Genomic DNA, 22,626 nt, shown 5'->3' on the forward strand with positions numbered 1-22,626 from the left:
CGGGGCCCTTAACAACAACAACAGTTTGGTGTGTGTCATGGGCGCCAACACATGGTGTGTGATTCTCTTCTCTTCTATCCATATATTAGTGATGCAGATTACATGGTGAGTTTAAATATGTGGCCTGTAGTTATAACTTTTCTCTTGACATATGCAAGACATCACCATCCCTGTAGAAGTCGTTATTAGATGTACTAGTCATTATATTTTGTTGTTGCAGAAGTACTATGAAGATTCTATGTTCAATAAAGCCTAAGAGATAAGGCCTGTGTTTCTATCACAACAGTTAGCAATAGAAATAGGCATTAAAAACACAATAAAAGGTAAGATACACACAGAGTACACTTATTACTTACCTTAAAATATTAATATTAATGTGTGAGAGGTGAGTGGCAGGGTGTTTATTGAATAAAATCAGAATGGCACACCATCATCCTCTAACTTGACACTTAAAGCAAGAGGCTTACGACTTCTCTTTTTATTACAGCTAACCTTAGACGCCATCATCAATGAGAGCCAACTAGTTAACGAAAGAGTAAACGAGAGAGAGAACGAGATACAGAGTTGAGACAATGTAAGAACACAAACTGAACAGGTAGTGGACGATCACTTGGTCAGGCAAAATAAATGCGTATTAATATGTGTCTACTTTTAGTTCATTCACGTCCATTTGTAAGAGTTTGTAAAACATTTACCTCAATATTTTTTTATTTTAATAATAATTACATCACAATACAAATACTCTTACATTGTGTACAAGTTGTACAAGTTAGTTCAGAATAAACAAACAGCAACACACCATTTTTAGAGTGAATGAAAATAATAATAATAATAATAATAATAATAATAATAATAATCATATTAGTATTAATATTGATAATAATAATAATAATTTTTTTTTCAACAAACCGGCCGTATCCCACCAAGGCAGGGTAGCCCAAAATGAAAAATGAAAGTTTCTCTTTTTAAATTTAGTAATTTATACGGGAGAAGGGGTTACTAGCCCCTTGCTCCCGGCATTTTAGTCGCCTCTTACAACATACATGGCTTACGGAGGAAGAATTCTGTTCCACTTCCCCATGGAGATAAGAGGAAATAAACAACAACTAGAAAGAAAATAGAAGAAAACCCAGAGGGATGTGTATATATACATACATATGCTTGTACATGTATGTGTAGTGTGACCTATGTGTAAGCAGAAGTAGCAAGACGTACCTGAAACCTTGCATGTTTATGAGACAGATAAAAAAGGACACCCGCAATCCTACCGTCATGTAAAACAATTACAGGCTTTCGTTTTACACTCACTTGGCAGGACGGTAGTACCTCCCTGGGCGGTTGCTGTCTACCAACCTACTAATTATTATTACTAATTATTATTATTATTATTTATTATAAAAAGCACTAAACCCACAAGGGTTGTGAATTGCTATACATAGAGAAAAGGCATACGAAAAGAATATTTTTCTACAGTTACCCCCCAGTGTTTGACTAGAGAAAACGTAATTCTTCCGACACAACCTACACAGCTGTTTTGTAAACAAATCTCATATTTACATCAATTTTTATTCTGAGTGTATGTATCATGTTTATATGCTATGTAATGGGTTTCATATATAATTTTGAGGAAAATATCATAGATGGATTAATGAAAATACCTATATTGATGTGAAATAAGACATTTAGTGTGCCCAAGAGTGATTATTATTACGTAGTATTGGCGTCATGAGTAGAGAGAGACTTGGCGATTTTAATGTGTACCTGCACACCAGCACAGTGTGTAAGTATATTTAGGTACAGGTACACATAAGTATAATTATCAGAGTACATATAAAATATGCAGTAACTTTAAAACACTTGAAATTTTGGAAAGTTTCCTGACATAATAGATGTGGTCACGGAAAATGTAAACAAACTGGGTTGGGGGCGCCGTATTTAAAAGACCGCTTGCCGTATAGCAAATTTTGGTCATAATTTGACATCGCTGTATTAGCGGAATGCCGTAAGGCAAAACGCCATAAAGCGGGGCCTTACTGTAAATGCAATAATATTAACAGGAATCATAAAAAAATTATTGTTGTACAATTGGCTTGTAAAATATTGGAAATATTCCAAATATTTTGGAATTTGTGTGGGAGTAAAGGGCAAAATATTTTGCAAATGTCAAAAACTTGGCAACTTTATTTTTTTGCAGAATAACTAAAGCTAATTACACGATTACCTCCAGTGAGAACATCGCACTAGAATTGTTTTATAAGTATCAAGTCCCAAAACCACCTTTCGTTGTGCCATTTAGGCTGGGGTTCTTGCCAAATGTCATTTTCAGTAAATATTTTTTGTTTCAGTAAATATTTTGTTTTTTGCTCATAACTCGGATTTTGTCACGCAACTCAAAGCACAAAATCGACCAAGCGACAGCTTGTAACTCAGAATACTCATAAGTTGGGACACTCGTAAGTCAAGGTACCACTGTACAGTGTGAGAGGAATTATCAATGTCGCTGATATACCTTTTTTCTTGTTTTTATTTTAATTTATATAATTTTTATGTTCTGATAATCATAATTTGTAGCAGTTCTTGTGATTTCATAGCCAATCTTTGTTCTGACACTAATATTAGGTACTGAAATAATACTCAAAAAGTCACAAACACACTGACAGGTGAACATTTTCACCTGCTCTGGTCATTTACTACCGACTAGAAATATATGCAACGTACTTATAGGTCTCAGCAATGTTTCAGACATGCTGGAGTATAAATGAAACTCCTTGAAGCATGGTGTTAAGATGAGTGTTACTAAACTGCTGACAGTGAAGCAGTGGAGTGACACTTGATGATCGTGCACTGCTCCAGGGTACCCTGGCTATATTTGTTTTCACTGTTACAAACAAACATGTCTGTCTATCTGTCTGTCTTCTATCTGCCTGTGTGTATGTCTTTCTGTCTGCCTGTGTGTGTGTCTGTCTTTCTGTCTGCCTGTGTGTATCTGTCTTTGTCTGCCTGTGTGTGTCTTTCTGTCTTTGTCTGCCTGTGTGTGTGTCTTTCTGTCTGCCTGTGTGTATCTGTCTTTTTGTCTGCCTGTGTGTGTCTGTCTTTCCGTCTGCTTGTCTCTGTCTCAGAGAGCAGCTCGTAAACCATCAGGTATTACACACAATGCAGAGTCGTCACGTCTGATTCCTAATCAAGTGAAAATGCATATTACTTGCCAGTCATGCTTATTATGCCTTATACAGTTGTACCCCGAGTTTTGTAGATCTCCCGACTCGAACAATTATGCAAGTGTATTATTGTAGGTGCTTTTGTAAGTGTATTTTTGGGGGTCTGAAACTGACTAATCTAATTTACATTATTCCTTATGGGAACAAATTCGTTTGGTAACGGCACTCGAACAGCCTTCTACAATGAATTATGGCTGAAACTCGGGGCATCACTGCATATACAAGCACTGTATAGCACTTTGCCTGGAATTTTTGGGTTATCCTAGGTAATTTATAATTTACACTACGTATAACTGTACTTATGTGTACCTGTGAGAGATAAACAGAGCCAGACAGACAGACAGAGGCAGCCATCCAGCCAGAGCCAGCCAGCCAGCCAGCCAGAGCCAGCCAGCCATCCAGCCAGAGCCAGCAAGCCATCCAGCCAGCCAGCCTGGGTCAACATTACTTTCCTCTTAAAAGGGGAGCGTTAGTACGACATGACATCAGTGAATCCCTGGTGTTTGCCAGCTATTTACTCTAGCTGGCATTCAATTGAACTGGTGCTCCCACAAGGTACTAAGTAGTCCCAGATTTTTTTAATACTACACACACTGAGTGTTAAGACCCATTCTATACTGACCAGGCATCTCAGGCCAATCGTGCCAAATCTGGAGGCAGGAAAAATAAAACGTTGATCTACGTTTGGAGTGCCAGCAGTACTAATGTAGATCAATGTTTGGACAGTTTAAGAGTTAACTGTCTTCAACGAGAAACTTGACAGGCTCCTCTAAACAGCTCCTGATCAGCCAGGTTGTAGTGCTTACATTACACTAAGTGCTGCTACATACAGCCTGACTGATCAAACCATCAACCAAGAGTCCAGGTCCAGGACTGAGTCATAGGGACAGTAACCCTTGGAACCATCAACAGGTAGCATGAAGTCACCATTGACCTCTTTTACTGGTCAAGTAGAGTCAAAGTGTGTACCATTTTTTCTTCTTAATTCACTAGTATATGGTTACTGAGGCAATCTTCATCACTGCCATTCTTACCTACTATTACAAATGAAAACTATTCTATATCAAATATCGGGAGGTGATCTGACAAAAGTTTCAAGAGCTTTTCCAATATTCTTTAAAAATTAGAATTCAACTGACAAGTTCAGGGATGATTCTACATTAAGTTGAATTCTCAAGGAATAAGAAGTCCCAAAAGGAACACGATGCCAATACCAAATGAAAAATTCTTATACGGGATTTTAAGTGACCAAGTTGGCCATACTTACTGTGGTGGTTGTTGTGAGTGAGTTGTGATTGATTAGCAGATGCATGTGATGCAGCTGCTGCAGGGTTAGGACTGCTGGGCACACCTGGGGTATTGGGCGTGTTTTGGTGAACCTTCTGTCTTACTTCTCTAATCTTTAAGATCAAGCAATTCTTGGTGGGGAAAATATCAGAATATCGTAATTGGAATGCTGCCACTGCCTGACCTGGAAAGTAGAAGAATTTGCAATAACACAGTAAGATATATCTATATTTTATACATTTATAAATGGTGTGAATATCATGCAGACAATTCTGAGTGCAGAAATTAAAAAGTGAAGAGGACTCACCAAGGGTATAATTCAGAGGGCTGAGGAAGGGTTGTTGAGGTAGTATAGGCATGTAGAGAGGATGAAAAGAGAAGAGAGCGAGGATGACAAAGAGGGTGTGTAAATCTGGGGTAAAAGGAAAGTGGTAGAGGTTACCTAGGAAGAACTGGAGAGAGGGGAGTAAAGGAGGCTTTGAGTTTTAGGGGCTTCAGCATCTAGCAGGCTTATGTGAGCATGAATAAATGAAGCCAAATGGTTTTAATGGATGTGCTGTTGGAGTGTGAGCAGGATAACATTTAAGAAGGGACTCAGAGAAACCATTTAGCTAGACTTGAGTCCTTGAGGTGGGGAAAAGAAAGCCTTGGGAAATGGTACTCTGCTGCAAGTGGACTAATACTAATGCCAATGTATGTACCTGTACCAATCTCAGTCAATAGTCAAAGCCATCTCACTATATGGTGTACTTACATTGTGTCTCAAAGTCACTCAAAACAATGCTTTTCTGCTGTTAGTAACCCACAACCCTAATCATCACAGCCTAGTTGATATACTACTTTGTTGGAGGAAGCAGCCCAGGTTCCTCTTGAAAACAGTCTTTGTTCCTGTGCAAGTCAACTGTTAGGCTTGTGTTCCTAACACTAGTACTGTAATAATGCTGTCAAGAAACCCTATCATTGGCATTTCACATGCTTTGTCTAAATATATAAGTGGGCAGGTTGCCTGCACATGGCTGGTGTTTATGTTGATGAAATTGGATTGTTTCTTTGTTACTGTAGATTTGGAAAAGGCATATGACAAGGTGAATAGGGGAGCAATGTGGCAGATGTTGCAAATGAATGGAATAGGAGGTAGGTTACTGAAAGCAGTGAAAAGTTTTTACGAGGACAGTGAGGCTCAGGTTAGAGTATGTACGAGAGAGGGAGATTAATTCCCAGTAAAAGTAGGCCTTAGACAAGGATGTGTAATGACACCACGGTTGTTCAATATATTTATAGATGGGGTTGTAAGAGTAGTGAATGCTTGGGTGCTGGCAGGAGGTGTGGGGTTAAAAAATAAAGAATCTGACACAAAATGGGAGTTGTCACAGTTGCTCTTTGCTGATGACACTGTACTTTTGGGAGACTCTGAAGAGAAGTTGCAGTGGTTGGTGGATGAGTTTGGTAGGGTATGCAAAAGAAGAAAATTAAAAGTGAATATAGGAAAGAGTAAGGTGATGAGGATAACAAAAGATTACGTGACGAAACATTGGATATCAGATTGGAGGAAGAAAGTATGGAGGAGGAGAATGTATTCAGATATTTAAGAGTGGATGTGTCAGCAGATGGGTCTATAAAAGATGAGGTGAATTATAAAATTGATTAGGGGAAAAAGGTGAGTGGTGCACTTAGGAGTCTGTGGAGACAAAGAACTTTGTCCATAGAAGCAAAGAGGGGAATGTATGAGAGTATAGTTATACTAATGCTCTTATATGGGTGTGAGGCATGGGTGGCGAATGTTGCAAGGAGAAAGATGGAGGCAGTGGAGATGTCATGTCAGAGGGCAATGTGTGGTGTGATAATGCAGAGAATTCGTAGTTTGGAAATTAGGAGGAAGTGTGGGATTACCAAAACTATTATCCAGAGGGCTGAGGAGGGGTTACCTTTGATATACCTCTGAAGAATTTCGAGAGTATATCTACTCTCTGAGCCCGGCCATGGGCCAGGCTCATCTGGTGCTCGCCTGGTCAACCAGGCTGTTACTGCTGGAGGCCCGCTGCCCCACATATCCATCACAGCCTGGTTGATCTGGCACCTGGTGAAGATACTTGTCTAGTTTCTTCTTGTAGGCTTCAACACTTGTTCCAGCAGTGTTTCTGATATCTTCTGGTAAGATGTTGAAAAGTCTGGGACCCCGGATGTTGATACAGTATTCCCTTATTGTCCCCACCGCACCCCTGCTCCTCACTGGGTTTATTTTACACTTCCTCCCATATCTCTCACTCCAGTATGTTGTTATGGCAGTGTTCAGATTTGGGACCAAGCCCTCGAGTGCCTTCCAGGTATATATTATCATGTTCCTCTCTCTCCTCTGCTCCAATGAGTACGTGTTCAAGACTTGCAGGCATTCCCAGTAGTTTAGGTGCTTTACTGGCTCAATGTGAGCCATAAACGATCTCTGTATTTGTTCCAGCTCTGATATTTCTCCTGTCCTGAACAGGGCCATCAGCACTGAGCAATATTCTAAGTGAGGGAGCACTAGCGATTTGAAGTGTCACCATCGGCATTGTTTCCCTTGTTTTGAAAGTTCTCAATACCCACCCAGTCATCTTCCTGGCTGTCATAATCTTTGTCTTGTTATGGTCTTTAAAAGAAAGGTCCGCTGACATAATTATTCCTGGGTCTTTTACATGTTCCTTACGTTCTATTTGGTGACCTTCTTGAGTTTTGTATATAGTGCTCCTTTTGAGTTCCTCATTCTTCCATACCTAAGCAGCTGGAACTTATCACCATTGAACGTCATGTTGTTTTCCACCACCCACTGGAAAACCCTGTTTATGTCTTCCTGTACTTTTTCAGTGTCCTCTACCGTACTGACTTTCATTCTTATTTTAGCATCATCTGCAAATGATGATACAAAAGTGTGCCGGGTGCTTTTGTCTATGTCTGCTATGAGGATGAGGAACAGCAGAGGTGCCAGGACAGTGCCTTGGGGCACTGAGCTTTTGACCTCGCTGATGCTGGATCTTGCCCTGTTCACTACTACTTTTTGTGATGTGTGTGTTAGGAAACCGAAAATCCATCTGCCTACCTGCCATCATTTTGTGCGCTATCACTCCATGATCGCATTTGTCAAACGCCTTTGCAAAATCTGTGTAAATCACATCTGCGTTTTGGTCGTCTTCCAGTGCCTCCGTAATTCTGTCACAATGGTTCAGCAGCTGTGACAGACATGATCGTCTGGCTCTAAAACCATCCTGGTTCGGGTTATGTTGGTTGTGCTGGTCCATGAAATTTGTAACCTGCCGTCTCATCACTCTTTCAAAGATTTTTATGTGAGAGGTTAGGGCTACTGGTCTGTAATTTTTAGCTAGCGCTCTACTACCTCCTTTGTGCAAAGGAGCTATGTCTGCACTCTTTAAGGCCTCCGGTATTTCACCTAGATCTAAGCTCTTTATCCAAAGAATACTGAGGGCTCGTGCTAGTGGTACTTTGCACTTCTTTATAAACAGAGCATTCCATGAATCTGGTCCAGGTGCTGAGTGAGTGGGCATGTTTTCCATTTCTTTTTCGAAATCTATGGGATTTGTACTAATGTCAGTTAGTTGGTCTGTGCAGCCTTCTTCCGGAGTGAAAAATATTTCTGCATTTTCTACCTTGCTGTCATTGAGTGGGTTGCTGAACACCGACTCATACTGTTCTTTTAGGATTTCACTCATTTCCTGTTCATCTTAGTATACGAGTCTCCTCTCAGTAGTGGTCCAATTCTACAGGTAGTTCTTAGCTTGGATTTTGCGTAGGAATAGAAATATTTTGGGTTTCTTGCAATATCTTGTATGGCCTTTTGGTCCCTTGGTACTTCTTCTGTGAGGTATGACATCCTAAGTTTTTGCTCTAATGCAGTGATCTCTCTGCTAAGTCTATCTTTCCTGTGGTGTAGCATATTTGTGTTTTTAAGCAGTTCAGTAACCCGTTTTCTTCTTCTGTACCATCTCCTATGCTCTCTCTCTCTCTCTATCTGATCTTCCTCTGGGTTTCCTCAATGGTACAAGTTTCATACATACTTTGTATGCTTCTGTATTCAGCTTCTCTAGGCACTGGTGGGGATTTAGGGTGCTCATGTCTAATTCCCAGGGTATATCTGATAGCTCTTGGTTTATTTTTTCCCAGTTAACATCCCGTCTCTAACTTTAGCGATGCAGTTTCCTACCCCTGAGTTAATACTAGTTTGAACCTCTATGATGTTATGATCAGAGTAAATAGTTTTGGAAACTTAAGTCTTTGATCAGTTCCTCGTTGTTTGTGAATATCAAATCCAGGGTATTTTCATTTCTAGTGGGATCAATTACCTGTTGGTTTAAAGAGTACTTTTCACAAAACCTCATTATTTCCCTGGTATGTACCTGTTGAGCCAGGGTGCTTCCCGGGGATACTTATGGTATAACATTACGTTGTGCCATCTTCCATTTTACATGAGGGAGATTAAAATTTCCAAGGAGTAAAATATTTGGTGTAGGATTTTCTAGCCTATCCAGATAGCTATCTATCTTACTTAACTGATCTGTGAATTCCTCAGCAGTTGCCGATGGTGGTTTGTATACTAGGATAATTACCAAATTCCTATTTTCAACTTTAATGCCTAGAATTTCTACTACATCATACGTAGAGTTCAGCACTTCTGTGCAACAGAAAGTATCCTTTACATAGATTCCTACTCCTCCCTGTGACCTATTGATTCTATCACATCTATACATGTTGTAGTTTTCTATCTTTATCTCTCCGTCCAAAACATCCCTTGTATGTGTTTCTGTAAATGCTCCGAATATGGCATTCACTTCTGTCAGGAGCCCACTGACATAACTAACTTTGTCATTTTTATTTGATTTCAAACCCTGTATATTTGCAAATATGAAGCAGGAATTACCAAGTGGGATGTTTTGTCTCACTTTGTGTTTCATTAGTACCACTGGTGGTGTACTACCTGGTATGTCCCCTGGTGTACATGCCCCTGGTTTCTCCAGTACTGGTTTCACGTTTGTTTGCTTATTTGGCCTTGACGTGCTGATGCCTGGTTTGGTACACCCCATTTTACTGCCCACATGTCCTCTCTGTACCATTCCCCCTGTTTGTCTCTTTGTTTGTTTTGATCTTTTCTCTTTTTTGTCTAAAAAAAAATGCTGTTCAATTTCCCTTTCTCTGCTAACTCTGTAGCGTCGCATTCCTTTTACATGATGGTCTGGGCAGCTCAGGTCATAACATTCTCTGGACTGCGTTGAAGCTTTACACATTACTGGATGGAAGTACCTGCACTCTTTGTTGAAACAACACTTTTCCTTCCTCAACATGTTCGCACATTTTCTGGTGTGTTTATTCCAACAATCTCTGCCATATAGGCACATACCTTTAGCATAGTAACTGCAAATGTTCTGACTACCTACATTTATTGATTCTGTGTCGTTCCTAAGTTCTGCCACCTGATCTGAGTCCCCTTGTTCACTTTCTTCTAGGCTAATTTCTTCTCTTTGCTAGTTTTCGTTTGTTCCTGTTCTAGTTTTCTCATCCTTCCTTCCCCTTTCCGCTATGTTACGTATCCCTGTTTCCTTTTCCAACTTGCTCTGTATGACGTTTTCTCTCTTGCTCTTACTCTCACTCCTTGGTTTTCACCTCTATTTGCATTTTCCTCCTTTTCTTGTTCCTTTTCCCCTGTTTTCCACTCTTTGTATAACTCTGGCAAGCTCCTTAGAAACTTCCTTACGCTTTCTAGGTTTTCACTTTTCAGTACCTCTCTTATGCTTAACCAGCTGCCCCTTTCACTAGGGCAAATTCAGAAATGACTTTCTTGTTTTTGGTCATTTGTCATGGCTGCATGAAGCTTTGTACATGATATATGTGATGTTTTACCGCATATTTCACAATCAATGCCCCTCATGTTTCTCCCAAAGATTTTTTCACATATAAAGGGAGTGCCCAGTGGGTTGGTTTTCAGGAAGTGGGAGAAGGAAGGTGGCAAAACTTGTTCAGCAAGACAGTCACGTAGGAAGCGAAGCTATTTCTTACGATGCCGGGTAGCAATAAGAGCAGCCTCATAAGATCGAAAGAGGGGTTTAAAAGAGGGAAGAACATTAAAAAAGTTGGAGAGAATATGACACTTAACTGCGGGGTCCATAAATAACAAAAAGGCACAATACCGTGACTGGAACACTGGGCACTCCCTTTCCTGATCATGCCCGTCTCCTACTTCAACAGCTCATTCTTTCTACTAAATCACAGGTTGAAGATGCCTTCTTTACTTTCCGTCAACGTCAATGTGCTCTCTTTGCGGCTCTACCACAGGATCTCTGTAACCTTCTCTTTACCATTGCCTTTGACACTGCTCGCCTGAATGCACAAATTCATTCTTCCAAATTACAAAATAAACTTCAACGTCTCATCTCAGCTAGCCCTTGGTCTAAATTCTCCCTCACTGACTGTGTTACTAATCTGTCTTCTGTCTCACTCTCTCAATATGAGCTTGAACTTCTTGGTTTTGGTCTTTCCTTTGCCACTTCGCCTACTCCTCGCGCTGGTATTTCCCTGATTAGCTCTTTTGATTCCTTTCGTCAATCTCGCTTCCGTAATCTTCCTGACTTGTCCACTTTTCGTGGTGCTCTCCTTCCTGCTCTTGTTAGTCTGTTTTCCAAGAATCACCACCTTCCACGCCGTTACCAACTTGCCCTTTCTTCTCTTAAATCCAACACTAACATTGTCATACTATCTTCTGACAAAGGTAATTCGGTAGTTATCCTAGATCGCGAGGATTACCTCCGTAAAGCTGATGTCTTGCTCTCTGACTCACGCACCTACACTCCTCTCGTTTCTAACCCTCTTGATCACATCAAGAGAACTTTCAACAAAAAACTAAGGACTCTCTCCGACCTCTGTCCTCCTGACTTTGACCTTGTTCAACGGTTTCGTGTCATTTGTCCCTCTCTTCCCTATTTCTATGGCCTTCCCAAAACTCATAAACCTGATATTCCTCTTCGTTCTATCATATCCTCTAGAGGTTCTGTCTCTTATTCTCTTGCTTCTTGGCTGGCCAAAACCCTCACTCCCTTTCTTGGTACTTTTTCTCCTGCCCACCTCAGTCACTCTCAATACTTCATTGAACGGGTTCGCTCTCTCCCAACCTGTAAGATGCTTAGTCTTGACGTTGAGTCCCTCTTCACCAATGTCCCTCTTGATGATGTCCTTGATTTCCTTAGAGAGAAGGCCCATGTAGGGTTTCTTCATCTCCCTATCCCCACTGATGTCTTTCTTGATCTGATCCGCCTCTGTGTGGACCCTAACTCCTTTTCCTTCCAAGGGAAATATTATTCTCAAACCTTCGGTGTCGCTATGGGCTCTCCTCTCTCTCCTGTCCTTGCTAATCTTTACATGGAATACTTCGAGACTGTTCTTCTTCCTACCCTCGATGTGCAACCTTCACTCTGGCTCCGCTATGTGGATGACATCTTTGCTCTGTGGCCTCATGACTCCAGTCTCTTCCAACCTTTTCTTGAAGCTCTTAACAATCTTGCCCCTTCCATTAAGTTTAAAGCTGAATGGGAATCTAATTCCTTACTTCCTTTCCTTGATGTCCATGTCCACCGCTCAGATACAGGTTTTTCCTTTTCCGTTTACCGTAAACCTATGCACAGTGGCATGTACATTCACTACTTTTCCTATCGTGCTTCCCCTGTCAAGAAAAGTGTTCTTATCTCCCTCTTTCTCCGTGCCCTCCGCATCTGTGATACTCAGTTCCTTCCAGCAGAAATTTCCACTCTTCATAATTCGTTCTCCCGTCTTGGCTACCCTTCCCATTTCATAGACTCTGCCCTCTCACGTGCTAAACGCAATTTCTTCTCTCCCAAACTCTCTACTCATGGGAACTCTTCTATCCTCTGCCTTCCCTACATTTCCGGTCTTTCTAATCTCAACAATTCTCTCCGTCCCTTAGACATCAAGCTTACCTTCCGCCAGACTAACACTCTTCGCACTAATCTCGTTCATACCTCTCCTCCCTCTACAGATGTTCCTGGTGTCTACTCTATTTCTTGCTCCTCCTGTCCTCTTCAATACTTCGGAGAAACTGGTCAATCTCTTTCTGACAGACTTAGGGAGCACAAAAATAGTGTTAGGCTTGCCGACACTAACAATGCTCTTTTCTGTCACGTCAGAGATCATAGCCATCCTATTGACTGGTCTTCTGCTAAAACTGTCTTCCCTACTTCCAACTCGAACAGTCGCCGTCTAGTTGAATCCTCTCTAATACACAACTTTCCTTGTATGAACCTTAGCCCTGGCTTCGTCTCTGTAGATGCCTTCCTCTCCCACTACATTGTAAAATGCTCCAAACTTCAGAACACCCATGACTTAACCTGAATCCTCATTTTTTCTTCTTCTTCTTCTTTTTCTTCTTCCTCTTCCCCTTTCCTCTCTCCTTTTCTCCTCTGGGTTGTCTTTCTCTCTCCTGTCTCGTGTTTCTGTTCCTTCTTCATTTATTTTATTTCACCACTTCCCCTTTCACGCACCTCTGTGCGCTTGCTCTCCCTCTGTGGGTATCTAGCTCTCTTGCAGTGCTCCCCTTCCTTTGTTTTTGACTGGCTCGTCATCCTTATTTCCCACTTCTACCACTACCACTACTACTACCTCTTCTTCTTCTACTACAACTACTGATGAAATTAAGACACATGTGCGGCGTCTGGTTGTCTTTGTTGTGGACGTTTCGCCATCCAGTGGCTGGCTGGATGGCGAAACGTCTACAGTGGGGACGCCCGGGTGTTGTGCATGTGTCTTGGTTTCATCCTGTCGGTATTATATACAATTCTTGTACTACTACTACTACTACTACTACCTCCACCTCTTCCTGCCTATATATAGCCATCCTGCTCCACCTCTGTTAGTGTGACTTTGTCAATGGTCCAAGTCGGACCGAAACGTCGTCGTAAGCTTCTCTCTTTTATGTGCGGGTATTTGTGTATTGTTCCAGTCACGGTATTGTGCCTTTTTGTTATTTAAGCTTAAACGACACCAGAAAAATTATGCCACTATTGAGAAAGAGGCTCTAGCTCTTGTGGTGTCCTTGGAACATTTTGACGTGTATTTGGGCACTTCCCCATTTAAAATTAACGTTTTTTCAGACCACAATCCACTCACTTATATTAACACTATGAAAAGTAAAAATGCTAGGATCATGAGGTGGGCCCTCAGAATCCAACCTTATTCTATTAGTATAAAACACATAAGTGGTCATTGTAATGTAATTGCTGACGCTCTGTCACGTCCTTAATAATTATCAGTTACATTAAAATTTACATAACTTTAATGCCCAAATACCTTTTGTTACTTGCTATGTCAAATTCAGTAAAGTAACTTAATCCCGGACAGGCCCCCATTTGTTACAAAAAACGCGATTCTAAAAGCTTAGAGATCTCCAGTGAATACTAGAAAGGACTGCCCTTCTAGCATCCAGCCTGTTACTGGGTTTTCGTAACAAGTAGTCAGTATCCTTGTCCAATTATCCATTAGAATTCAGTATTATTCAATAGTGCTTCAGGATTACAACTGGTAGGCTACTAACTAGAGAAATTAAAATTTAATAAATTTATTAAGTCTAGAGGTATATTATCAAATTAAATTAAATTAAATTAATCACAGTAATCAAAATAATATCAATCTCTCGAGTACAATATTATTGTGCTGAAAGCACATATCACATTTATAATTCTTAAGTACCGTCTGGTACATTAACATTTAATAAGATATTACAAATATGTACAAGTAAGTGTGTATGTGTGAAAGTGCTCTAAGTAGTTCGCTATGTCTCAAGACTCGACTAGACTTAAACAAGTGACTGACAAAGTCCTCTCATAAACTAACTTCTTGACCGACTGGCAACCAGAACAGTCTGCTTGAACAATAAAAAGAATGCTAAGCCCAATAGCAATATAACAAGCAACTGCGACACAGAATCAGGAACAAGGAGATAATATAACGACACTAAGTAGGGACCATCAGCAGATCCTCCACAAAAGTCACAAAACTCCCATACTACTGAATCTAAGTTCAGCATAAGAAAATCCCCGACTGTGATAATACACAGATACCAGTACAAATTAGGTCAAAAGCTACAGCTCAGGACCTGAGATGTTCAGAATGTCTATGAGACACACAACCTCAGTACAACGTCGAAAATCACTAAGTCTATACAATGTTCTGTGAACAGAGTTCTACAGAACTAACAAGAATAATGAGACAGACAATCTGTCCAACCACCAAGAGAGTCTAGAGCAGACTGAATACTTCATGTGAGGTGAGGACACCCCCCCCTCGATCACGTGATAGCTCCGTGGGTTGCTGTCGCTGCCCAACAAGAAGCCGGCAGGGAAACAAGCAAAGAGCGATAATTACAGTAGTTAGACAATCAAGACTTGAACTGAGCACATAATATGTTACATCCTACCTAACAACATAACTACGTCAAATAACAATATAAAGCAATACATTTACGATTTAGCTATTATCGCAAATATAAGCAATATAAAATTAAATGAAAAGGTAATAATTATATATATACATAATAATCATTGCAACCCATTCAGGAGTTGCAACAATGAGTGCCTTGAATAATGTTAACATTAGCAACATTTATGTCTTTTGTTTTAAAATTACTCATTATTCACCCAGTTATTTTTCTGACATTTGTGACATTTGCCTTATTGTGTTTTCTAAGTAAGAAATCATCTGATATTAATGACATGCAGACATCTTTACCTTACCTGGGAATGCAGCCATTAATAACTGCAGGCCTGATTATAGAAGCAGTCTTTTACTCTAACGAATTAATATGTAGTAACTTACATGTACCAGTAAGAACATTCTACAGGTTACCTCATACTAATATTCCCACCTTTGGTGACAACCTAAACAACCTAATAATTAACAAGCACCTAACAAATATCACCTAATACTTGCTGATGGCTGCAATATAAACCTTGTTCAAGCTGAAGACCCTTAAGTAGCTGACTTCACAAACATGAATAATTGCTTGGTAATTTTTTTTTTTTTCAACAAGTCAGCCGTCTCCCACCGAGGCAGGGTGACCCAAAACGAAAGAAAATCCCCAAAAAGAAAATACTTTCAACACTTTCACCTCACTCACACATATTCACTGTTTTTGCAGAGGTGCTCAGAATACAACAGTTTAGAAGCATATACGTATAAAGATACACAATATATCCCTCCAAACTGCCAATATCCCAAACCCCTCCTTTAAAGTGCAGGCATTGTACTTCCCATTTCCAGAACTCAAGTCCGACTATATGAAAATAACCGGTTTCCCTGAATCCCTTCACTAAATATTACCCTGCTCACACTCCAACAGATCGTCAGGTCCCAAGTACCATTCGTCTCCATTCACTCCTATCCAACACGCTCGAGCATGCTTGCTGGAAGTCCAAGCCCCTCGCCCACAAAACTTCCTTTACCCCCCTCCCTCCAACCTTTTCTAGGACGAACCCTACCGTGCCTTCCTTCCCCTACAGATTTATACACTCTCTATGTCATTCTACCTTGATCCATTCTCTTTAAATGACCAAACCACCTCAACAACCCCTCTTCAGCCCCTTGACTAATACTTTTATTAACTCCACACCTTCTCCTAATTTCCACACTCTGAATTTTCTGCATAATATTTACACCACACATTGCCCTTGGACAGGTAATGTCAGCTATAAATAAGCCTACATGAATTTCTGACACAAGTGCATAAGAACATAAGAAAGGAGGAACACTGCAGCAGGCCTGTTGGCCCATACTATGCAGGTCCCTCACAATCCATCCCATTAACAAAATATTTGCCCAATGCAATTTTCAATGCTACCCAAGAAATAAGCTTTGATAACTCTAATTACTCATGTGCAAGTCCCACTCAAATCCAACCCCCCCTCACCCATGTATTTATCCAATCTAAATTTGAAACTACCCAAGGTTTTAGCTTTGATAACCCTACTAGGTAGACCGTTCCACTCATCAACTACCCTATTACCAAACCAGTACTTTCCTATATCCTTTTAAAATATAAACTTATCTAATTTGAATCCATTATTGTGGGTTCTCTCTTGGAGAGATATCCTCAAGACCTTATTTATATCCCCTTTGTTAATACCCATTCTTCATCTTACAAGTGAATGTAATTTAAGGGACTTCAATCTTTCTTCATACAGAAGATTTTTAATACTATGAATTAGTTTTGTCATTCTTTGCTGAATGTTTTCTAACGAATTAGTATCCATTCCGTAATATGGAGACCAGAACTGAGCTGCGTAATCTAGGTGAGGCCTTACTAATGATGTATAAAGCTGTAGTATAACCTCTGGACTTCTGCTGCATACACTTCTTGATATAAATCCCAGTAATCTGCTTGCCTTACTATGTATGCTAGGCATTGGTCTCTTATCTGGACCAACATAATAACTCCTCTCAAAGCATGGAAAATCACAGACAATACTACGGATCACTACCCAACCTTCTTCATAACCAACATAAGTAAATTACCACTAGACATTAGTAAAATCTCGTTCGATATCCATGAAGAGACATCAGTAAAAAACTTTATTACAGCAGTAACCAACAATGACTGGCAGAGACAGTTTACTGATGATTGGGAAATTGACAAATGGGTCAGTGTTTTTCTACCAAAAATACAAAGAAACTACAAGAGGCACTGTCCTAGTAAAACTAAACAGATCACAGCAAAGAGACTAAGTAGTCCATGGCTAACAAACAGCACCTTCAGGTTCATTGCTAAAAAACCTAATTATGAAAGTGCAGATTGGGATGAGTAATTAAAAATTATACCTCTGTACTTACCAATCTAATAAGGAAGTTTAAACAACTGTATTATGCTAGAAGTTTAATCAAATAAACAGGAATATGAAAAAGACCTTGAAAACTCTCCCAAATCCTGAACTCTCAAAAATACACCCAAACCAGAGATATTGTCCTAACTAAACCCAGTGAACCTTACATTTAGTATGTTGAAAGAACGAATATACTAAATGATTTCTTCTCTACTACTTCAACAAGTCTAGCTAGCAAATTCCCAAATTCAAATGCCCAAGCAAGTGACTACCTAACTGGAGTTTTCCACTCACTCTATCTAGCTCCAATTAATTCTAATGAGGTGACTTTAATAATAAATTCACTGAAAAATAAGGCAGAAAACTTAGTTAATTTGACACCACTCTCCGACTACCCTCTCTCAATGTACAAACAATTCATGAATGAGTTGAAATGGAACTTGTTTATAAGTTGGAGCCCTTTCCCTGTATGGCAAAACATCGTATACTGTATTAGTTTCTTCCCTATATGGCATTATATCTACACTGCATACCCTCATACTGTACCATATAACAAGGGTAATTGGTACTGTATTAACAATTTTAGTAGTAAGAACGGATGAATTAGACACATGTGCAACACATGGTAAGAATTGTTTGGCTGATTTTCAAAGGACGATTTCAAGCTATTTTGGTTATCCAAAGAGAAATAAGAGAAATACTGCAAACATTCTTTGCAGATTGACAATATGACTTACCAGATGGAAACCAGCCATATTCAGAGAAAAGTTGCATGACAAGAGTACGGCGTTGGTCCAGGATGTGTCGCAAGGAGGAATGACTTTTGTCTGCATCACGTGGGGTCTTTGGCGTACGAGGAGATCGACCACCAGCTGGTGAATCCACCTCCGACTTATCTGATCGAGGTTCTCCTACTGCTGAGCATATAAAAATGTTACTAAAACAGTATCGAGAGAAGTTACATTTCTTGTAAAAAGAAAACTTAAAATTCCATAGCATTAATAATTCAAATAATACATTTGTTTCTCATATACTTGAACATATCTGAAGAATTAAATAAAAGCACTCTAAACTTACCCTTAAAGGTTTCCGGATTAAAATCTGGTGGGAAGAACTTGGAGCCTTGCAACGTAGATGATGGTGTAAGTGATGGGGTAAGGTGAGGTGTAACACTAATTGGAGTTTCTGCTTCCGACTCATCACCACCTGCTGCAGTAAGTAATTAGCACTTTGTAGGCAATATATGTCAAGTAATACAAATAATGTAATAACATACAAATTACTTATATGTGATATATGATGTTTAGAATGATACAATGAAACATAACATTGGGACTTCAATAAAAATAAATTGTTTTGCAAAAATATTGGAATATCCTGGGTTTACCTGGAGTTTACCTGGAGAGAGTTCCGGGGGTCAACGCCCCCGCGGCCCGGTCTATGACCAGGCCTCCTGGTGGATCAGAGCCTGATCAACCAGGCTGTTGCTGCTTGCTGCACGCAAACCAACGTACGAGCCACAGCCCGGCTGGGTTAAGTCGTCATACCACGTTACTTTTCTATACATATTTATACAAACATGAGGGTAAATAATTAATGTTCTGTAATATCTTCGAATGATATTTTGTGTACACTACAGACTGCCAACCAGACACTCTTGAAAAAACTAAGTTTATTAAATAACTGATTTTAGTTGTGAGGTCAAAGGTAAAGGTAGAAAGTTGAAAGTAAATATAGATAAGAGTAAGGTGATGAGGGTATCAAGTGATTTAGATAAAGAACAAATGGGTATCACATTGGAGAGAAGGAGTATGGAAGAAGAGAATGTTTTCAGATATTTGGGAGTTAATGTGTCAGCAGATGGGTTTATGAAGGATGAGGTTAACCATAGAATTGATGAGGGAAAAAACTGAGTGGTGCGTTGAGGTATATGTGGAGACAAAAAATGTTATCAATAGAGGCAAAGAAGGGAATGTATGAAAGTATAGTGGTGCCAACACTCTTATATGGGTGTGAAGCTTGGGTTGTAAATGCTGCAGCGAGGAGGCGGCTGGAGGCAGTGGAGATGTCCTGTCTAAGGTCAATGTGTGGTGTAAATATTATGCAGAGAATTCAAAGTGTGGAAATTAGGTGTGGGGTTACTAAAAGTATTAGTCAGAGGACTGAAGAGGGATTGTTGAGGAGGTTTGATCATTTAGAGAGAATGGATCAAAGTAGAATGACTTGGAGAGTGTATAAATCTGTGGGGGAAGGAAGGAGGGGTAGGGGTCATCCTCGAAAAGGTTGGAGGGAGGGGGTAAAGGTTTTGTGGGCAAGGGGCTTGGACTTCCAGCATGTGTGAGCATGTTAGATAGGAGCGAATGGAGATGAATAGTTTTTGGGACCTAAAGAGCTGTTGGAGTGTGAGCAGGGTAATATTTAGTGAAGGAATTTAGGGAAACTGGTCAACTGGACTCGAGTCCTGGAAATGAGAAGTACAATGCCTGCACTTCAAAGGAAGGGTTTGGGATATTGACAGTTTGGAGGGACTTCTAAACTGTCGTATCTGAGACCCTCTGCAAAGACAGTGATTATGTATGAGTGAGGTGAAAGTGTTGAATGATGATCAAAGTATTTTTCTTTTTGGGGATTTTCTTTCTTTTTTGGGTCACGCTGCCTTGGTGGGAGACGGATGACTCGTCGAAAAAAAATAAATATACAGTGGACCCCCGGTTAACGATATTTTTTCATTCCAGAAGTATGTTCAGTTGCCAGTACTGACTGAATTTGTTCCCATAAGGAATATTGTGAAGTAGATTAGTCCATTTCAGACCCCCAAACATACACGTACAAACGCACTTACATAAATACACTTACATAATTGGTCGCATTGGGAAGTGATCATTAAGCGGGGGTCCACTGTATATGTATATATAAATATGCAATAAGATCACAGTAAACAGGTGATATCACAATATGCAGGACATCCACTGTGAAAAATAGTGAAATTGCAAGCACTTTTGTGATTTCTCACATAATCAAGGAACTGTAAAAATAAATGATCAACAGGAAGGCACGTAAGGACGAGCCTACACTTTGGGTTACCTTACAACACCTGACTTTTTATGATGATGTAGGTAGGTAGTCAAAAATCTGTGAAACACAGGTTATATTCTTCCCAAGCATTAAGAATTTTTTAACTTGCCTAATGTATCTTTTATTTTTTAAGTTCCTTGATAATGTGAGAAATCCCAAGAGAGCTTAGAATTTCATTATTTTTTCAGTGGTTGCTCTGCATATATAAACATACATGGTTCACATTAAAAATGCAAACAATATTACAATTTATGAGTATATGCAAGTAATTTTAATACTATTATTTACTTTATGCAAATTTAAGAATTTGTAATGATTTCAGTGCTCAGTATGAGCCCTGCAAGTGTGTGTACACATACAGGGACAAAGAAAATATAATCTGAAAATGAAACATACTGGAATGCTTTCTTTTCTTTCTGTAGGAGCTGATGAATGTGCGAGGGGATGATGGAACTGATGGGACAGTGTTGGCATTAATGCTTGGAGATTGAACTTCATCAGGATTGAACTCAGGTAATGCCCCAAACTTTTTTTCAAAGTTTACTTCTTCTAAAACCCTGAAGAACAAAATGTAAAATCTTATTAGTATCATAATGAATGTAAAACATATATGTGATATATAAGTTCTTCAAAATTCCCAATACAAGAGGGCCCAGTTTACAAATGTCCAAAAGTACACACATTCGTGCTTAAATAGGGCACTTATGAAGCAAATAAGTTTCATAAGTTCCAAGTTGTAGTACGAACAAGTGTGAAACATGACCATCCTTTATTCTAATGTTTTTCTACGCAAAAAAAATTGTCTAAGTTAATAAAATCAGGAATGTAGCTCATCTGTAAATTGAGGACTTCCTGCACTGTAGCTCATAAAGCAGGCCTAAATCAAGTTTTCCCTAGTACATAACTCTCAACTTTTACCAACAGCATGACCCTAACCCTCATAACCTCTCAATTTCCAACTTCCATTTACTGATAAAATTAAGGTGTTTAGAGATGGTTTTTCTTACATGGCTCATCCAACTAGAAAACAAAAATAACTATTTTACTAAATAATAGTGAAATTCAAATTAAAGGTATATTATGCAAGGTTAACCCTTTGAGGGTCGACGGGCCCTCTCCGAAACTCGTTCTCAGGGTCGGCCAAATTTAAAAAAAAAAAAATTATTTTCTCTTATGAAAAGATAGAGAATCTTTTTCCAATCACAAAGACACCAAAAGTTTGAAATTTGATAGAAAACTTACGGAATTATGCTCTCGCAAAGTTAGCGGTCTCGGCGATGTTAACGCATCGGCGATTTTGCCCACTTTGAGCCCCATTTTCGGCCAATTTCACTGTACTAGTCGACAAAAAACATGAATATTTCGCTAGAACTCCATTTTTTCTATCGAATGGGTGCAAGAAACCACCCATTTATGAAATTCAACTATCCAGTACAGTGGTCAGAATTTAGCAATTTTGCCAATTTCACACAAATTTCAAAAGATGCCAATTTCCGAATAGGGTCCAGAATAAACAAGAAAGACATTCCTGGCACTAAAATGACATTTCCTCTAGTCATTAGTCACGTCTCAAGGCCCCTCTTATATTCTTTTGCTTTCCACTTTGAATTTTTATTCTCACAAAAAATATAAGATTTACTGTTATGCAGACTACTGCATTAGTGTAAAAAATGGTATAAATATTATTGGTGCACTTGTGAAAGAATATTAGACTCACCAGTTGACGTGTATTGCACGCTTGGCACGATTTGTTTACTTTTGAAGTTTGGTAAAAATCGAACATTTCTGCTACTTTGAGCTCAATTTCAAGGCACCTTTCATTGTAAAACCAGTCAAAATCATCTCAATTTCTGTAATATATCTTCCATTCTATAAAATGAGACCAAGAAATCTAGAATACAACAATAAATACCATACGAAAATACACTGCAAAGCCGCTGATTTATTCCAAAAAAATGGTCAAAGTTTTTTTTTTCTCATTATGCACTGTGTGCTGCAGGATTTTTTTTAGACTGTGCACACTGACCACATAGACCCATTCTTTCATATGAAGGCCCACCAGCTTTCTCCCACTAGATTTGAGGCCGCTAGAATTTATGCGTACTAGTACATCAAAAACCCCTACGCGTAAGACGTACTAGTATGACCAAAACCCTCAAAGGGTTAAATACTAAAAGATCAGAAAA

At 39.4% G+C, this 22,626-nt stretch overlaps 1 protein-coding gene across 12 annotated transcripts in view; it reads right to left on the reverse strand.

Moving 5' to 3' along the window:
- cic (Putative transcription factor capicua) overlaps nt 1-22,626 on the reverse strand; it is a 653,343-nt gene that overhangs the window by 14,438 nt on the left and 616,279 nt on the right. For 8 of the 12 annotated variants that reach the window (XM_070089069.1, XM_070089070.1, XM_070089072.1 and 5 more), the window contains exons 16-19: nt 20,837-20,997; nt 18,443-18,574; nt 18,103-18,282; nt 4,486-4,689 (exon numbers count right to left, since the gene is read on the reverse strand). In XM_070089069.1, the coding sequence (XP_069945170.1) occupies nt 4,486-4,689; nt 18,103-18,282; nt 18,443-18,574; nt 20,837-20,997 (677 nt within the window). The remainder of the gene's footprint in view (nt 1-4,485; nt 4,690-18,102; nt 18,283-18,442; nt 18,575-20,836; nt 20,998-22,626) is intronic. The other 4 variants (XM_070089079.1, XM_070089074.1, XM_070089076.1 and 1 more) reach the window with 3 other exon arrangements.

Source organism: Cherax quadricarinatus, chromosome 27, assembly GCF_038502225.1.
Source record: "Cherax quadricarinatus isolate ZL_2023a chromosome 27, ASM3850222v1, whole genome shotgun sequence".
Lineage (NCBI taxonomy): Eukaryota > Metazoa > Arthropoda > Malacostraca > Decapoda > Parastacidae > Cherax > Cherax quadricarinatus.